At 45.5% G+C, this 20,502-nt stretch overlaps 1 protein-coding gene across 1 annotated transcript in view; it reads left to right on the forward strand.

The window, feature by feature from the left end:
• ppp1r9a (protein phosphatase 1, regulatory subunit 9A) overlaps positions 1-20,502 on the forward strand; it is a 345,934-nt gene that overhangs the window by 291,095 nt on the left and 34,337 nt on the right. The window contains 3 exon segments of the mRNA XM_078538769.1: positions 4,272-4,590; positions 5,230-5,317; positions 11,567-11,650. Of these exon segments, the coding sequence (XP_078394895.1) occupies positions 4,272-4,590; positions 5,230-5,317; positions 11,567-11,650 (491 nt within the window).

Genomic DNA, 20,502 nt, shown 5'->3' on the forward strand with positions numbered 1-20,502 from the left:
CCACTCATTCAACCTATCTATATCCATCTGCAACCTCCTCATGTCCTCTTCACAATATACTTTCCTACCTTTGTGTTGTCTTCAAATTTAGCTACCATGTCTTCACTCCCCTCATCTAAGTCATTGATGTATATCATAAAAAGCTGAGGCCCTAGTACAGACCCCCTATGGGACTCTACTCGTCACATCTGCCAATCAGAAAAAGACCCATTTATGCATACTCTCTGCTTTCTGCCAGCCAGCCAATCCTCTATTCATGCTAATATGTTACCCCCTACACTTTGCGCTTTTATTTTTCCATAATAATCTTTGATGTAGCACCTTATCAAATGCCTTCTGGAATTCCAAGTACAGTACGTCTACAGGCTCCCCTTTATCCACTGCGCATGTTACTCCTTCAAAAAACTCCATTAAATTGGTTAAACATGATTTTCCTTTCACAAAAGCATACTGACTCTTCCTATTGCCTTGAGCTCTTCTAAGTGCCCAATAACCTCCTTAATGATCGATTCTAATAACTTTCTCACGACAGATGTCAAGCTAACTGGCTATAGTTTCCTGTTTTCTGCCTCCCTCCCTTCTTGATTAGAGGGGCTATATTTGCTACTTGCCAATCTGATGGAACCTTTCCAGAATCTAGCGAATTTTGGAAGATTAATACCAGCGCATCGACTACCTCATTAGCCACCTCTTTAAAGCCCTAGGATGCAGTCCATTGGGATCTGGAGACTTGCCAGCCTGCAGCTCCATCAATTTGCTCAGTACCGTTTCCCTAGTGATTTCAATTTCACCAAGCTCCTTTCTCCCGTTTGCCACCTGATTTGCAGCTATTACTGGAATGTTTTTTGAATCCTCTGTAGTGAACACAGGAGCAAAATATTTGTTCATTTCTTCCGCCATTCCCTTATTATCTACTATTAATTCCCCAGTGTCACTCCCTAGAGGACAAACACTCACTTTACTTACTCTTTTCCTTTTTAAATACCTGTAGAAACTCTTGCTATCCATTTTTACATTTCTAGCTAGCTTGCTCTCATACATTAATTTCTTTCTCCTGATTAGCTGTTTAGTTATTCTCTGCCGTTCTTTATATTCTGACTAATCATCTGTCCTGCCACTTATCTTTGCGGAGTTATATGCTTTTTCCTTAGGTTTGATGCTTTCATAGATACATAGAAACTAGGAGAAGGAGAAGGCCATTTGGCCCTTTGAGCCTGTTTCCACTATTCAATTTGATCATGGCTGATCCTCTACAGCAACGCCATATTCCCACTTTCTCTCCTTACTCCTTGATGCCCCTAATATACAAAAAATTATCAATTTCTTTCTTGAATATACTCAGTGACCCGTCCTCCACAGCCTTCTGTGGTAGAGGATTCCACAGGTTGACCACCCTCTGAGTGAAGAAATCTTTCCTCATTTCAATCCTAAATGGCCTTCCCCATATCCTGAGACTGTGACTCCTGGTTCTAGACTCCTCAACCAGGGGAAACATCCTCCCTGCATCTAGTCTACCTAGCCCTGTTAGAATTTTATACGTTTAAATCAGCCCCTCTCATTCTTCTAAATTCTAGAAAATACAGGTCCAGTCGAGCCAATCTCTCCTCATACGACAGTCCTGTCATCCCCGGTATCAGCCTAGTGAACCTTCGTTTAACATCTTTAATTAACCATGGATGGTGGGTCCTCCCCTTAGAATTTTTCTTTATAGTAGGGATGTACATGTTCTGTATACTCTGAAATATCCCCTTAAATGTCTGCCACTGCTTCTCTATTGATTTATCCTCTAGCCTATTTTCCCAGTTCACTTCAGCTAGCTCAGCTTTCATCCCCACATAGTTTCCCTTATTTTAAGTTTAAGATACCAGTCTTAGACCCGCTCTTCTCTCTTTCAAACTGGATGTAAAATTCAATCCTTTTGTGGTCGCTGCTACCTAGGGGTGCCTTTACTCTGCGGTCATTAATTAATCCTGTCATGTTACACAATATCAAGTCTAATATAACCTGCTGTCTGGTTGGTTCCAGAACATGCTGCTCTAAGAAACTATCTCAAAAGCATCCTAAGAACTCGTCACCCAGGCTACTACCGCCAATCTGATTTTTCCAGTTTATGTGCAGATTAAAATGACCCATGATTATTGCCATCCCTTTATCACAAGCACACAATGTTTTCTCTTGAATATTTTGTCCTACACTGTGGCTACTGTCAGGGAGCCTGAAGACCACTCTCACTAATGACTTTTTTCCCCTACTAATCCTCATCTCCACCCAAACCGATTCTACACCCTGATCTCCTGAACCAAGTCATTTCTAACTATTGCACCAATGCCCTCTTTGATTAACAGTGCTACCCCTCCACCTTTATCTCGCTTCCTATTCTTCTTGAATGTCATGTGCACTTCAATATTAAGGACCCAATCTTTGTCGTCCTGCAGCCACATCTCCGTAATTGCTATCAGATCATATTTATTTAGTTCAATGTGGGCTGTCAATTCATTTACTTTGTTATGAATGCTACGTGCATTCAGATAGAGAGCCTTCAGTTTTGTCTTTTTGTTACCTTTGTAAAATCTAGTCTTGACTGTTGATGTATTCTTAGGTTTTTTTTCTCTCTGTCCTTTCCTGCCATTCTCTGACTCCCATTTCTCATATTACTATTTTTCTCTCCTGCCTTGACTCTACACCTTGAATTGCTTCCTCTACCCAAGCTTGATCCTTTGCCCCTCTTGTTTAGTTTAAAACCCTCTCTACTCCCCTAGTTATGCGATTTGGGAGGACACTTGTTCCAGCACAGTTCAGGTGTAAACCATCCCAACAGTACAGCCCCCACTTTCCCTAGTACGGATGCCAGTGCCCCACAAATCGTAACCCATTTCTCCTACACCTGTCTTTGAGCCATGCATTCATCTCTCTAATCTTATTTGCCCTATGCCAATTTGCACGTGGCTCAGGTAATAATTCAGAGATTATTATCTTTGTGGTTCTGCTTCCTAATTTTGTACCCACCTCCTCATACTGACTTTGCAGAACCTCTTTCCTAGTTCTACCTTTGTCATTGGTACCTAGATGGACCATGGCACCTGGATCCTCCCCCTTGCGCTGCAAGTTCCTCTCCAGCTCTGAGCAGATGTCCCGAAACCTGGCACATAGTTGCCTGGACTCTCGCTCTTTGCTGAAGAGAACAGTTTCAATCCCCCTCACTATACTATTCCTTACTACCACTACATTCCTTTTTTGCTCTCCCTGCTTGAATGGATTCCTGTACCACAGTGCCATGGCCAGCCAGCTCATCCACCTTGCAGACTTCACTTTCATCCACATGGGTTGTGAGCACCTCAAATCTGTTTGATAATTGCTAAGCCTGAGGCTCCTACCCCTACTGTCTGCTCGGTCCCATTACCTACCTCACATCCTCCTCTCCCTTACTGCTGACCAAAACAGATGACCCTCTTCTAAGAGGTGTGACTGTCTTCTGGAACAAGGTATTCAGGTATTTCTCTCCCTCCCTTATGTTGTGCAGTGTCTGCATTTTGGCTTCCAGATCCCTAATCCTATTTGCGGAATTCCTCAAGCTGCTTACATGGATCGCCTTGGTGTCCAAAAGCTCCCACATCCCACAGCTGTAACAGAACGCCTGTCCTGCCATTCTAGCTTATTTTTTTTAAAATTCATTCAAGTGGCTAGGCCTCTTGTTCAGAGGGCATTTTAAGAGTCAGCCACATTGCTGTGGGTCTGGAGTCACATATAGGCCAGACCAGGTAAGGACAGCAGATTTCCTTCCATTAGTGAACCAACAATCAACAATGTTTTTACAACAATCGACAATGGTTTCAGGGGCAATGCATTCTCAGTGGTGCATTGTGTTTATGCTGAAATGTTCCAGGAAATTTTGGTCCATAATCTCTAAATTTCACCAGTATTGTATAAACTTTCATAATATTTCATTAAAGTTTAAGGACTCTGAAATGTGTAAAATCTGCCTTTTATTGAATGCCAAATCTAGCAGTCTTGGTAACTTCTGTGACCCAAATATACCTGTGGTCTGTCTTTAACTTAATGCTACTCTTAGCTGTGAAGTGTGTGGTAATTCTCCCTATATTTTCCCCTCCTTCCTATGGTGATGCTGCAACGATTAGGAATTTGGTGACATGCAGGGGTCCAACGGTATAATAATTGCATAATTTCAACTATGCCAGCAATTTGAATTGCCATTTTTATGCTATTCAGAAACTCACTTGCATTCTGTATTTCTCCCTTATTTAAAATAAAAGCCTTTAGAGAGCTATGGAAGTCCCACACACATTTCCAGATCCCCCCTGCCAGCATCCTTGAGGACGTGTTCACCAGCATCTGATTCTGGAGCCTCTTCATTATCTCCAGTAGCCAGCAATGCAGTCTTCGCATTTGACACCACAGTGGAAAATCAAGTTCTGGGAGAACATAATCAGCGAGTTTTGACATCATCAGAGCGGCCTCCCGAGGATTCTGTGGGAGGAACCCCAACCTCATCGCCTTCAAAATCCTGTCATCATGCTACATTGCCTCCATTGCATCATATGGACAAACAATGCAAAATGAGAAAAGCTGAAGGTATAAGAAGATATTGTTTATAATTTTGCTGGCTATCTAGTCTCTGCTTTGTAGTATAGTCATTGTAATAGTAGAAGTTATTATAACTGAATTAAAAGCATACTCGTAACTGCCTAATAAAAGTCTTTAATACATCAATTCTATATCCACTTTATAAAGATGGCAATGGTAATTTAAAAGAAATGCTAAGTTTTTTATTTTATCTAAGCTATCTAATGTGAATGTGATGGTTTAGATGGTGGTGTAGTGGCATTGTCTCAGCAATGTGGTTGATTCTTAAATGCCCTCTAAATAAGGGCAATTAGGGATGGGCAATAAATGCTGGCATGGCCAGGGATGCCCACATCCCAAGAATGAATTTTTTTTAAAAAATTTAATGACAGAAATTACATGTAGTCTATTTTTGACAGGTTTATGTACATTCTCTTCATGGGCATCCCAATTGTGGAAAGAGTAAATGAGAGCTAAAGATGGTGTAGTCTGATACTGCAGGTGTCAGATAATAATCCTAGAATTGAAATGACCAAGTTTGAGTGAGTGCAATTTGCTCTGTTTTGCTTGTATGTTAACAAAGATGCCTTTTTATCAGAGGGAGAACCATTTTGTGTGTTGTGTCTAAAATAACACTGTTGTTTCCAGATGACAACAGAGGTATTCCTTCACCAAAGAAAGTCAGTCCTCCTGTGAATCGGAAAGAGAACACAAAGCAAAAGTTTGTTGACTTTGGGTATGTTCTTATTTATAATCCCTCAATATAGTACACTGCTCTTAATCTGAAGCTGTCAGTTGCATATTATCTGTTTGAATTGACATAGTTCAAAACAAAAATCCTAAACTAGCTTATTCAAACCTTCACAATAAGGAGTGTAAAGACAGCTCATCCATTTGTAATTATGTGCTACTTGATTTCCTGTGGCGTTGCACACGGTGGTGCTAATTTTAACTTTGGGGTATACTGTAAAATTTGTAATAGTAAATGAACTACCTATTATGCGCCCCACAATTTTCCCTTCCATTCATTTCAGTGGAACGGAAAATCGGTCTTCGTACATAATAGGTGGCCAATTCAATATTGCCCATTTTACATCTTCACCCAATTTTAAAATGAGCCCCTGAGAGGCAAGATCAAATCATTAGATTCAGGGCAGGGGGATAACTAGCTTCAGATGGGAAAGGCACACAAGACCAGGAGGTGAGAAGGTTGGTAGATGTAAAGAAGCTAGATGGGGAGAGGGGACGGAAAGAGAAGAGGTTGGGGGAGAGGGTATATTAGCAGATGAAGAGAGAAGGAGGGTGATTAGGGGAAGGATGGGAATGAAAAAAAGATGGGTAAATGTTGATGCTGCAAGGGAGGTTGTAAGAAGGTTGAAAGTCAAGAGGCGTAGATATGCAGTTATTTTCTATCACAGTATCTGTACAGTTCAGAAGGAGGCCATTCAGCCCATCGAGCCTGCACTGACTTTCTGAAAGAGCATTCCACCTAGTCCCACTCCCCTGCCTTATCCCCATAACCTTGCACATTCTCTCTCTTCAGGTAGCAATCCAATTCCTTTTTGAATACCTTGATCGAACCTGACTCCACCACCCTTTCAGGAAGTTTGTTCCAGACACCAACCACCCTCTGAGTAAAAAATCTTTTCCTCTAGGGAAGCATTTGAACCACAGAACCATAGAAAAGTTACAGCACAGAAAGAGGCCATTCAGCTCAACGTGTCTGCACCGGCCAAAAGAGAGAACAAAAAAACTAGCCACTCATTTTAATTCCTCTTTCCAGCACCTGGTTTTTTCTTATTAATCTACAAGATGTGGGCTTCGCTGGCTAGGCCAGCATTTATTACCCATTCCCAATTGCCCTTGAGAAGGTGGTGGTGAGCTGCCTTATTAAACCGTTGCAGTTCATATGGTGTAGGTACACCCACAGTGCTGTTAGGAAGGGAGTTCCAGGATTTGACCCAGTGGCAGTGAAGGAACGGCGATATGTTTCCAAGTCAGGATGGTAAGTGGCTTGGAGCAGAACCCCCAGGTGGTGATGTTCCCATGTGTCTGCTGCCCTTGCCCTTCTAGATAGTAGCGGTCGTGGGTTTAGAAGGTGCTGTCTGAGGTCCTTGGTGAGTTGTTGCAGTGCATCTTGTACACACTGCTGCAACTGTTGGTTGGTGGTGGAGGGAGTGAATGTTTGTGGAAGGGGTGCCAATCAAGCGGGCTGCTTTGTCCTGCAATGGTGTCAAGCTTCTTGAGTGTTGTTGGAGCTGTCATCCAGGCAAGTGGAGAGTATTCCTGACTTGTGCCTTGAAGATAGTGGACAGGCTTTGAGGAGCCAGGAGGTGGGTTGCTCACTGCAGGATTCCTAGCCTCTGACCTGCTTTTGTAGCCACAGTATTTATATGGTTAGTCCAGTTCAGTTTCTGGTGAATGGTAATCCCCCAGGATGTTGATAGTGGGGATTCAGCGATGGTAATGCCATTAAATGTGAAGGGGCGATGGTTAGATTCTCTCTTGTTGGAGATGGTCATTGCCTGGCACTTGTGTGGCGTGAATGTTACGTGCCACTTGTCAGGTCTTGCTGCATTTGGACATGGACTGCTTCAGTGTCTGAGGAGTTGTGAAGAGTGCTGAACAGTGTGCAATCCTCAGCGAACATCCCCACTTCTGAGCTTATGATGGAAGGAAAGTCATTGATGTAGCAGTTGAAGATGACTGGGCCTAAGACACTACCTTGGGAAACTCCTGCAGTGATGTCCTGGAACTGAGATGACCTCCAACAACCACAACCATCTTCCTTTGTGCTACGTTACAGTACTTCAGGTGCAAATCCAGGTACCTTTTAAATGAGTTGAGCATTTCAGCCTCAACCACCAATTTGGGCAGTGAATCCAGATGCCCACCACCCTCTGGGTGAAAATGTTTTTCCTCACATCCCTCTAATCCTTCTACCAATCACCTTAAATCTATGCCGCCTGGTAATTGACTTCTCAGCTAGAAAAAACAGGTATTTCCTGTCTAACATGTCTAGGCTCCTCATAATTTTGTACACCTCTAAGTTACCTCTCGGCCTCCTCTGGCCTATGCAATCTTTCCTCATAGCTGCAATTTTCACCACTCTTGTAAATCTCCTCTGTACTCTCTCCAGATCAATTATGTCCTTTCTGTAATGTGGTGACCAAAACTGTACACAGCTGTGGTCTAACCAGCATTTTATACAGTTCCAGCATTACATGCCTGCTCTTGAGTCCAATAAAGGAAAGCATTCCAAATGCTTCATTTCTCAGCTTATCCACCTGTCCTGCCACCTTCAGGGACCTGTGGACATGTACTCCCAAGGTCTCTCACTTCCTCAACCCTTCTCAAAACCCTCCCGTTTATTGAGTATTCCCTTGCTTTGTTTGCCCTCCCCAAATGCATTATTTCATACTTCTCCGGAATGAATTCCATTTGCCACTTTTCCGCCCACTCAACCAAACCATTGATATCACTCTGAAGACAACAGCTGCCCTCTTCATTATCAACCAAACGGCTAATTTTTGTGTCATCTGCAAATTTCCCAGTCATGCCTCCCACATTTAAGTCCAAGTCATTAATATATACAACAAACAGCAAGAGCTATTTGGGGCCCCTGGTGAATTGTGGGGGAGTTGTTTGGGGTTGGGGGCTGTTGGGGGAGGTGCGCAGTGGAATAGAATGGAGTGAGTTAGACAGTTTCCCTACAAGTCAGGGAGGCCAGGGGCAGAAGTGGGTAAAATCTTACTTAATAGGGTATCCAATAGTTGGGTGGGTGGGTCGGGGGGGGGAGGCAAAGGGAGGGTGTGGTGTAAAGCTGCTCGTTGAAGGTGAGAATGCAAAGGCTAAAATGATGATCAGTTACTGGGTCAATAAATTCTTGAATGGAGAGGAGTGCCCATGGGGTGGCGATGATACTCAGGGGTGGAGGTGATAGTCAGGGGTGCTGATAAACAAGTCCCAGAATTCTCCAAGGGATAGGATGTACATCGCTATGTTGTTCATTATATGATGGCAAAAAAGGCAATGTTTGTAAGTGGGAATGTGAACAACCCCCTTTAAGTTGCTTGGTTCTTTTGCGGGAGGAGAATATCAAGAGTTGAGATGCAATGTTGCTCAGTCGGCCATGAAAGACGAGGCCCAGCAGCAGGAGCCAGGGAGGAATAACCTCCACTGAGTGATGAAGGCATTGCGAAACTATTCAACAGGAAGGGGAGTTATACAAAAACAAAAACAGAATTACCTGGAAAAACTCAGCAGGTCTGGCAGCATCGGTGGAGAAGAAAAGAGTTGACGTTTCGAGTCCAATGACCCTTCAACAGAACTGAGTGTAGTTAGGAGAGGGGTGAAATATAAGCTGGTTTAAGGTGGGGGGTGGGGTGGGGGGAGAGAAGTTGAGGGTGGGGTGGTTGTAGGGACAAGCAAGCAGTGATAGGAGCAGAGAATCAAAAGATGTCACAGACAAAAGGATCAAAGAGGTGTTGAAGGTGGTGATATTATCTAAGAGAATGTGCTAATTAAGAATGGATGGCAGGACACTCAAGGTACAGCTCTAGTGGGGGTGGGGTGGAAAGATATACGTTGTTTAAGAGTACATGAATGAAAAGGAGACTCATGGATCTGCAAAGCTTGTAGTCAGGTACCTTGCCTTATAAAAATCCGAGGGATTTGGGAGTCAGGCAGACCTCGTGGATACAGTGTTGGGCAGAGACAGTAAGGGAGGAAGGCATGAGACTCAGTCAAGTAGGTGGAAAAGCAGATGACCCAGTGGCTTGGAGGGCCAAGGTAGTTCAGGAAGGTGATGATTGCATTGTAGGAAGGGTGTGAGAAAAATTGCAATGAAGACTTTTTCAGTCTTTGCTGGAACAAGGAACCGTTGGCCTGGTGAGGAGGCTGTGGATTCATGGAGTCAGGGAGGCAAGAAAATTGACATTTACTTTTACACCTAATTACTTATCTCTTTTTAATTATTTGTACAACATAGCTGCTGGGCATGAGAACAGTGGTTAGGAGGAAAAAAAACTGGCTCTTCCTTTACAACCTTCCTTAAGGCTCATCTCATTGACCAACCTTTTATTCATTTAGGTTGTTATGATGAGGTTTGGGACTGTTTTTCTTTGTCAAATGCAGATTGTTATTTAAAAGCCTTCCCAAAGTTCTTGTATGGCTCCTTTATAACACCAACTAAAGCTCATTTGCCCTTTTCATCGTCCTTTTGATTAATTAGTGTGTCTTGGGAGTTGGGGGAGAGAGGGTTTTAGTTATCAGAGATTTAATCCTGCAACTTGACATGGGCCAACGCGAAAATGACGCAGGATGACATCGGATGGTGGGGGGGAACCCCTGACGTCATCCCGCCCCATTTAAATATTCAGGAAGGTGGGAGCACAGCGAAATCAGCTGTCAGTCCACCGACCTGTCAATGGCCAATTGAGGCCATTGACAGGGTAGTGAACCCAATTAAAGGCCCTGCCCGTCCAACCTTAAGGTTAGCGGGCAGGCCGGGAGCCCCAGCAGGCTTCTGAAAACACATGAAACCTCATTCACTGGCAGGATGAGGTTTCATGTCTGTTTTTAAAAAGTTTAATAAAGATTTAGTCATATTTATTAACATGTCCGATCTCGTGTGACATTGTCACATGAGGGGGACATTTTAATAATTTTTTTATTTTTCTATTTTCGATGTTTATAAAGCTTTCACTGATCTTGCTGAGACAGCACTTAGTCTCAGGGAGATGAGCGCTCTTTCGCGCACACGCACTTTGACAGTTGGGGAATATCTCCCCCCCCACCACCCGCACAGGAAGCGCATAGCGCTTCCCATCGGGCAGCCCGCCCACTCAAAATGGCGGCGGCGATTGGCTGCCCGCCCACTGCCGAGCCGGTCGGGCCCCCCCCCGCCCATCAAGGGCAAAATTCTGCCCATGGAGGCAGCCTCCCTGCAGCAAGCTGAGGGTTCACCGGAGCCAGAAGCTCCATGCACTATTGCCAAAGTCTGCATAGATGAAAGGCCACATTTGTGGCCAAAGCTGATCTAACAGAGGGGTTTCCACTGTAGACTCCTTGGAGTGAGGGGCATCCCCTCTGCTCCGACGGATCTACTAACTTGTTCCCTCTTTTCCACTTCATTAACCTCCTTGTTGAGGTGCCCTTGCAGTCTTCAATTTGCAGTCAGTTTCCACCTCTCTTGGTGAGGCTGCTGAGGCTTCAGGACTACTGGCCTTCTAGGCCTGTGTGCAGCATGGACAGCCTGACCACTATCCTTAATAGGATGGCAAGCGCAGAGGAAGCCAGTTAGGAGCCCACCTCTGAGGAGATTGCACCACTAGTCTTGCTGTTGGCAAGTGCAGGCTCAGGATCCCCATTTGGTCCTGACGACCAGGTCCTGATGCCTGCGGGAAAACCCAGTCCAGCCTAGTTTACAAACATATAAAATTTATGTGCAGCAAAAGTTTAGCTGTCCACCATGATGGCAAGAACATCATAACCGAACACTCCCTCCCCTTCCCCGGCGATCATCACACAAATGCACGTGTCCACATAAATACACGTGTCCACACAAATACGGACATACAAACTTCTGCAGCCACGTAATTTCTTGAAAGCAAGTGAAAAAACAAGGCCAGTAATGGATGAAATATCTTGGAAAATTCTTCTCTGACCCCTTTAGGTGATCGGATCGCATGGACCAGTGTTATCTATAAAGACACTTACCTTCTATATGATGAGCTCTTTGCTCTAGTCAAGAACCAATCCAGATCTCTATAGTATCTGTTTTCTAGTTATATTTCAATTCTGAGAGTCTAAAACAGCATTTTTATTAAAAAAAGCAAATATCAGGTTATTTTTCTTGCATGTAACTGTAATTTTGTAAAATTACTGAATTATTCATTGTACATCATGAAAAATGATGAAAATTCTGGTTCCATCATTCTTAAAACTAACATTAACAGTTAATTTATTTTGTAATTTATTGTAGGGTTCAGTCACAAAAAACATCTAGTAAAGGGAATAAACAAAAGGACAAAGAAAAAGAAACCAATAGACTCTCATCAGGAAGCAGGTATGCTGCAGTACTGTCCACCAACATCCCCTGTATTTAACTTGTGCACAAGCTATTTCATTCCATTTAACTGCAGGGATCTTTAAAATTTTTTGTGCGGCAGTTTAAAGAGACTGACTTATACTAGGGCTGCATAGGAACCTCTTGGAGCTTAGAGGGAACATTACAGTTGACCAAGGATTTTGTTGCATTTTCACCTTTCAAGTTTTATAAAATTTTATAATATCTAATTCAAAAATGAAATTGCACTTTGGTCAAAAAAGTGGCACTGTCCAAATCTATGTAGAAAAGTTTTTCTGTTCTGACTTCTGCCCAGGAGGATTGTTTAATTCAGGAGACAGTTCTTAAGGTGATGGTGAGATAAAGGAGAGAAATTGGAAAAGTATTTTTGGAAGTTAATTCATTATTCATTCTAGACAATAATACATTTGAACCATAAACATTTTGGGAATAGCCAAAATACATATTTTCTTGCACCATCTACTAAACATTCCAAAAGTGGTTATTATCACTGCAGTAAGAGTCTTGACTGGATTTTCTCTTTGTGATTTAAGACATCTGAAAATTTAATTCTCATCTTCAAAGCCTCTAAACTTTTCACATCGATAAAATAATGAACCATAATTCTTGTGTTTTCCTACTAACTAAATGTACTGGAGCTACCTAATCCATATAGAGGTGAATTTAGGGAGACTTTTATTCTTTCAAGGGTGTGGGTGTCACTGTCTAGGCCAGCATTTGTTGCCTATCCCTAATTGCCCTTGAGAAGGTGGTGGTGCGCTGCCTTCTTGAACCACTGCCGTCCATGTGGTATAGGTACACCCACAGTACTATTGGGAAAGGAGTTCCCAGGATTAGATCAAACCTCAATCCAGTAACGTGGATCAGATAATTGTGCATTGTAGTTAATGTACCCAGTTCATGGCACTGCCTCTTTGCTACTCATTATTGTTAATGAACAAAACGCACAAGTGCCGTGGATCTGGTGGTCAGACATTCACTCACGGTTCTCTGATTTCCGCAAGTGACAAAGTGTTATGATATGGCAGGTGGTATTTGCCAGGCTGACCAGATCCACAAGGGTAACTTGGCCATGCTATCACAACGATTTTGCAATTTGTATTTATTACGAAAAAGCTTGTGCACTGAAGTCAGAAGTAATAAGTCCGCCACCACCTTTAGAGATTTTGATGATTAAATTAAAACTTTTATTAACAAAAGAAGAAAAAACTTACACAAGATTACAGTTATACAGTGATAACAGGTTCCAAAATTTCTACTTAACCAGATTCCCAGAAACACACCCCCTTTAATGCTACAGTCCAGCAACATTACCACAAGCACCCACTGGACAATGGACTTCCAAAGACTTTTAACACAACTTTGGTTACTGGAACAGCAAACGTCTTCAGGGTGGCTGGAGGCATTTCCCCAAGTCTGTTTTACACAGTCACCTTTCAAGATCTCACATGGCCACACCTCACACAGCCTTCCATCTTTCTTTATAAATATATTTCTCCCTTTTTGATCTGTAAATCCTATTGTTTCAACTTGTCTTTAAAAGTTACTTTTCCCAGAATATTAGAATCTTTCATGTTATCATTATGGCCAGCACTTTTGGGAAAAATCAACATAATCACTTGGCCTTATTTTATCTTGCCCAGTTGTAAAAAGCTTCCATGTCCCTTTAAAAATCAAACACTTCTCCACTTATCTAAAAATGCAAATTCCATTCACACCGTATCTGCTGACCTCACCTTAGCTTACTCATCTCTATTTCAAATGCCTGTTTTACTCCTCACTACTTTGAGAATTTAAACCTTGCAGTCTAATTGTCTCTAGCTTAATGAAGTTAACCACACATACAGAACCATATACACACACATAAGCCTGCTTTAAAATATCCTGCAATAATATTAAGAAAAATATGATACTTTCTTGACACAAAGTATAACTTTATTTATTTGCAGAGTTGACTCATATTCATGATATTTACTACTCAGTTGATGTATTATTTTATTTACTTTTTCAATGTCTTTTTAATGTTTTCAGAATGAATATTTCTTCAAAAAAAATCTGGTAATCAAAAATTATTTCTCTACCATCACTTTTCAGTGACTGCCTCTGCAGTTAATTGACATTGGGGAAGGAAAATTTAGACGAAACACTATGTTCAAAGTATCCTTTAATTTCTAAAATAGAACGATGTATTCATCAAATGTGTCTGAGTTTGGTGATGTTCTCAACTGCTGAGAAGCACGTAAGATTGGGCCTTCCCTACCTCCCTTTTACAATACTTTATGATGCCACTGGGAAGTATTCCAGAGTTGTTGTATTGTAATTAACATGGTATCTAAGACCAGTGCTGGACAAACTAGGGCTAGTGAGTGGGCCGCATGAGTGGCCCTCCTTCATCTCAATGGGCTGCAAGATTGAAATCGGGCATGTGCACTAACCATGACCTCATGAATAAGATTAAATACATTTAATACATGCTGAATATTTTATAACGCATTATAGAAAATGTTTCCATGGCTTCCTTCGGATTTAGAAACTGTCGAGCACGTTGGGCAGAACCTACTGGAACTTTTGCTGCGTGAGAGGAATGGCATGTTTCATAATGGGCAGAATTTTCCGGCTGACATGCGGGTGGCATAGCCCACACATCAGCATGTAAAATGTTGCGCGAGTGTGCCTACGTCAGCGCGCGGCATCGCGATATTTCAGTGGGCGGGCATGCTCAATTCGCCCGCCATTAATTGAAGGGTTCGTTAAGGTCCTTAACTTGCCAATTGTCCAGGATTTTGAGGGGCCCATGCGAACTTCGGGTCGGCGCATGGGCCCAACGGGCAGGCGGGTAGGAGATTATTTAAGAAAACTTTTGCAATGTCGGGATATGTGGACTCAGAGGGGTTGTTCATGTTTTACATGAAGTTATAATTGATGAAAGTGTTTAAAACTTGCCTGTGTGATTGTTAGTAGTTCTCATCGATGTCCAAGAGGTTTTTGTGTAATTTGAAACCAGTCTGCAGACAGCATTCTTTTTCAGCCTTGCAGCTTTCCAGAGGCCTCCATTTAGCCTGGGGCTATGGGTTCTGACCTCTCCAGTGGAGGCAGCTCCCTTGAGGAGGAAGGGAGGGATAGAATCAGGAGGAGGCCAGGACTGAACAATCACCTTTGGGTATCCAAGCGCAGGCACAAGGGGTGCAGGGCCAAGGGGTTGTCCAAGGTGCAAGGGGCCGCAGACGACGCCACAATCCTGCTGCCAGGGTATACAGGCAGCGAAGCAGCTACCTCAGTATGAGGCTCCGACTCTCAAGGGAGACAGTCAACTATATCTGTCAGATGATTGGCCCTGAGTTCTCCCCTAACTGTGTGGGAGGACACCCCATGCCAGCGGGTCTGAAGCTCACAGTTGCCCTCCACTTCTATGCCCCTGGCTCCTTCCAGGGCTCGGTGGGTGATCTTTGTGGTGTCTCCCAATCAGCTGTGTCAAGCAGGTTACAGACGCTCTGTTCAGATGGGTATCCATCTTCATCCACTTCCGCTGCGACCAGGCAAGTCAGGCACAGCGAACCAGAGGCTTTGCAGCCATTGCTGGCTTCCCCCGTGTCCAGGGTGCAATAGACTGTACACATGTGGCCATCAAGGCGCCAGCAGGTGAACCCGGTGCCTTCGTCAACAGAAAGAGCTTCCACTCCATGAACGTGCAGATAATGTGTGATCACAGGATGCAGTTTTTACAAGTCTGTGCAAGGTTCCCAGGCAGCTCCCACAATGCCTACATCCTCAGACACTCCCAGGTGCCGGGGCTCTTCAGTGCTCCAGCTTGGCTAGATGGTTGGCTGCTGGGTGACATGGGCTATCCCCTGCGAAGGTGGCTCATGACGCCCCTATGTCGTCCAAGAACAGAAGTTGAGCAGCGGTACAATAGGAGCCAGGGCACCACAAGGGCTGTGGTGGAGAGAGTCTTCTCAAGATGTGCTTCCGTTGCCTTGACCGCTCAGGGGGCGCACTCCAGTACCCCCCAGATCACGTCTCTCTGATCGTGGTAGCCTGCTGTGCCCTGCATAATCTTGCACCGGAAAGGGGGGATGGAATTGACGATGAAGACCTTGACGCCCTGGATGAGGCTGCACATGATGAATCCTCAGAGGATGAGGAAGCACAGGGCGATGATGAGGGGCACAACGACGACCCACGTTTACACCAAGGAGGCAGCGACACCAGGGACAATTTAATCCAAAGAACCTTCAGCTAGCTCCACACACATGGATCAGCAGGAACAGCATTGCCTGGAACTTCCACATGTGGCACTTAGGTGCTACATCTTCCACCTTATCAGCTGCAAATAAGGCCTTAGTACAGAAACATCAATGTCCACTCAAGCACTCATGATAATTATGTGAAAAAGAAAAAAGCACCACAATGAAAAGACCCTCAGCCATGGTAACAAAGGTGGACTTTATCTCGTCCAAAATTAAAGCACACATGATTATTTCACAATGACAGAAAAACACGTCCCTATTCTAAGGCAAACACAAAATCACCAGTGACGTACCCGGGGAGTGCCTAAGGTGCCTTATGCTTATGTTTCCGGTTGCTACGTCTACATGCCGCCCCATTGCTCAGAGTGGCTTGTGAGACAGCACGCTGACTCTGCTGTCCTATTGGCCTAGATGACCTTGGCAGGCGTCCTCTGGCCCATGGAGCCTGTGATGGCCCCACCTGGGAGGGAGTGGCCAGTTCCTGAACTGGCACCTCCCCAGTTGTCGCAGCCTCAACGGAAGAAACGTTGACTGGCAGAGGGGCGGAGGAGCTGCTGCCCTCATCCGGAGCACCATGAGAGGAGCTCGCAGTGACGATAGGCAGCTGCTGCACCAACGTGAGGTCCATTTCGACCTCCCTGCTCACCGCAGATGCATGGGCACTGAGTGCCGGCGCTTGGTGTCCACAACATCTCCCACAATGGGAAAGACCACCTGTGGCCAGTACTGCTGTGAGGGCTTGCAGGTCAGAGCGTATACCAATCATATTTTGATCCATTCGGTTAAATTCCCTCTCTGAGAGTCGTCAGTCTCTCATTGAAGGAAGCCTGAAGGTCTGCCCTGAGGGCGGAATCTTCATGTGCACTCTGCCTAGACTCCTCCGTCGTAGAGAGCAACTGAACCACTCCCTCATGCAACCCTGCCAGATGCAAACGCACTTCCTGCCACCTGTCCTGCAGCAGCTGCAATGGGGACAACTCCAGAGGCACGTCATCAGTGCCGGACTCAGCGTGTGCCTCGTCCCCTGCAGCCCTCCGACTGCTGGAGCCATCAGCACTCTCTGCCCCTACCATGTCCTCCAGCGATCATGATGTGCCTTCTCCACTGTGACCCGGGACACTAGCCAACGGTAAAGTCCTCACCGAGGTGTGTGTGTCTGCGCTGGTGCCTGGCTGGCTGAAATGATGTGCCGCAAGTTGCACTTGTTGGCCCTCAGGTGTGGAGGGGGGGCTGCGGTGCGGACATGTGGGTCACTCTGATGGTGATGCTGAAATTAACAACAAGGACAATGCATCAGTTAGCGTTCATTCACTTCAACCTTTCATCCCTTTGCCCCCCAGCCTCATAAGTCACTCACCCTTAAAGACCCTAAGGAGAAGAACATTGGTGAGGTGGAAATTAGTCAAGACGGGCCCCAACCATTAAACGCACATGCAGACAGGCTGGTCAGATGGCCTCATGAATGCCACATGGCTTCTTGTGAACCATAGGAGCGGGGAGAGTGCAGGGGTACCTGATGTGGATGCATTGTTGCCTGGATAGTTTCGGGGCTGAGGAAACATCTCAAACAGTTGTGACATTTTCCGCCGAACACAGGAGATTGAGAGGTCATATTATTACCCTTCATTCCTTAAGGAGGGGCATAGACCGGGTGGCCAGAAGGCAACATTTCCTCTTGGCGCAGGAATGAGTAACATGGTGGCATTCATCTAATTTGAGTGCCATGAGGTTCACAGCTGAGGTGCTGAGGACCTTTTGGACGAAGTAATGTAGGGCGCACTGGCTGAAAGGGTGCAGGAGGTCCCAAGCTCCCTAGAATGGAATAAGTCTTTGGCTGTGCAGCAGCGATCCAATGGCATGTTAGACCATGATGATAGTGGTCACAAATGGGATACGGTGACTTTGGAAGGTGGTGGAGACGCTAATCCTCAAGGGGACGAGGGCCCCTCCTGTATGACCCAAACGTCAGAATGTCTCAGTCTGTGAATGAGCATTGTTGCAGCATTAACGATTGCAGCAACCATCAGTGGTTTAGATGGTGGGCAGACAGAGTGGATGGGACTGTGGACCTCAAATACCTGCCCGTTGGACCCCAGCTTCGTCGCCCTGGCCTCCTGCCTCCTGCCCAGCTCCATGGCCTGCTCCTCGAAGGGTGTAAGGCGCTGGAGGAGGGCGCGCCCACCTCCAGCCCTCAGGTGCTCCCAGGCATTGTGGTTACTTTTTGCCTGCAAAACAGAGAAGAGGATTTATTGGGGCAGCTCACTCATGTACTCTGCATGCACACACTGCACCCCAACCACAGTGGCCCATCTGAGGCATCCAGTGGCTCTTGTCCACACTACTAGTGATGAGCCCCCAGAAGATAGTACAGCTGATCCCAACCCCCTCCCCCAACGGTCCCCTTGGACGCATTGGGCGTCCATCACTTTGAATAGCACACGGGTCCTAGCGCCCATGGCAAGGAGGAGCAAATAGGCGCAGTGCCGATGCCAGCAGATGGGACTTGCCCAAAAGACCTTGAGGCACCCCTTGGGCCATCTCATTACCATCAATATGACATGTGTTGGAGTTCTGAGTATGTGTCTACCGGCCTCCCCTGCAGCTTGCCCCCAAACTGTTCAAATGCCACAGAAACCAACATATGCTGCAGGGAAAGCCCTTCTTCTCCTCAACCACTAAGGCTGATGTAAGCATTGTCAGTACCCATTTTCCCACCCAGCATGCGACAGATGCCCTATGCAGTAACGACAGCAATACATGGTTGGGGAGGGGGGTCGGGGGGGTGGGGTCAAAGGCTAAGGCTGCCTTTTGGGTCAAATGGACAAGACAGACATGGTACTCACCCGCCTGGAGCACAGCAAATCATTGAATCGTTTTCTGCACTGTGTGCCAGTGTGCCGGACGTCATCATGGGCACTTACAGCCTCACCCACCTCCCCCCACGCCTGGCTGGCGACATGGGGACCCTCCTCCTCCCATTCTCAGGATACAGAATCTGACGCCGGTTTCCCACCTCTTGCAGGAGGACAGCAAGGCATGCATCCGAAAATCTGGGGGCACAGTGGCCCCCCCGCTGGCCTCTCCTGCAGCCTGCCCCCCTCCTCCTCTGCCCTCCATGCAATATTTCTTGATCTCTGAGTGGCCATGATGCACTGCTTCAAGCAGGCTGCCTGGCCACTCTTTAAACAGGCTGCCGGCTCCCCATTGTAACCGGCAGTCTGAGGCCGCCCGCTCCCGCGACTATTTTCCTGTTCTCCACGGTGCAAATGGCGGCGCAGCCCATTTCACCAGCGGCAATCAGCCATCCACCTGCCACCGAGTCAGTCGGGCCTGCCCGACCGACGAACATAAAATTCTGGCCAATGTCTCGTAATGTGTTTCTTTTTGGAACTGATATCACCACGTTGCAAATTAATCAAAATGGCCTCCCTTTCTGTTCAATAACAAAATAATCCATCTCCCAACTCTCTACCATTCTGCCTTCGTCACCAATTTTCCTCTTTTTGGCTAGTTCTTCCTCTGTACTTTTTGATCTTGCACTTGATTCTCCTCCTTTATCACGCCACTTCAATACAAAGTGATCCATTATGTAATTCGGGGAAAATTAAATTACCAGCAAAAGTAACATAAAAAGTGCAACCTCCCACATCCACCGGTGTCGTAACCAAGACGATCTCCGAGGATAGGGTAATTTTGCTAACTACACCTGTGTACCTAGAATTTGTGGGGTGTGCCTATTGAACTGTAGCAGCACTTTGGACACAGAGGGAGCACGTGGCTCTCACAGCCAAATGTTGTGTGCAATCAGCACGCAGCTCACTTCACGTGCCCTTGCTTTGTATGCATATCAGTTTAGTAATACCGGGAGGAAAGACCTATGTGGACGGAAACCAGCGGAATCTGGCAACCCTGCATGTGGGTAACAGTCAACAAAACGTCTCGCAAGTCGCACTCAGAACCCTGATGGGCCGCAGGTTGCCCACCACTGACATAGACCAACCTGAGCACTGATTCAGAGTCACAGGCCAATGAAATCACACTACTGGCTGAGAGCTCTCCAAACCCAAAAAGCAGACAGTGACACGTCTCAGAATTCTACAGCCAACCTGGAGTTCCTGCTCCCCTTGTTTGCAATGGAGCCATTCCATGATACCTCCTGTCATTGATGACATGAAGCTGGCGAACAGAGGGTGAGCTGATCCCAGCAACTGAGACAAAGTTTTTTCAAAATATGAAATGCACACCTTCTCTATAAAAGGAAATGAGTACTTTGAATAAAAGTTCCACCCTTAAAATGTGAGCATTATTTCACATTAACAAACCGACATAACAACCCAGTTTTGCTGCCATTGTGTTATGGCATGGCAACTTGAAATCAGTCATGATCGTATTGAATGGCAGAGCAGGCTCGATGGGCTGTATCGTCTTCTCCTGCTCCTATTTCTTACGTAGCATCCCTATAGCTCAGCATTGCAGTGTGCCTGCAAGGAAATGGAGCCACAGCTAACCATTGCAGTCAGCTGATGTTCCACGCACATGCTACATGGTAGAATTGTAACTGTGCTGACCCAAACCCCATGAAGA

This window comes from Cetorhinus maximus, chromosome 3 (assembly GCF_964194155.1).
Source record: "Cetorhinus maximus chromosome 3, sCetMax3.hap1.1, whole genome shotgun sequence".
Classification (NCBI taxonomy): domain Eukaryota; kingdom Metazoa; phylum Chordata; class Chondrichthyes; order Lamniformes; family Cetorhinidae; genus Cetorhinus; species Cetorhinus maximus.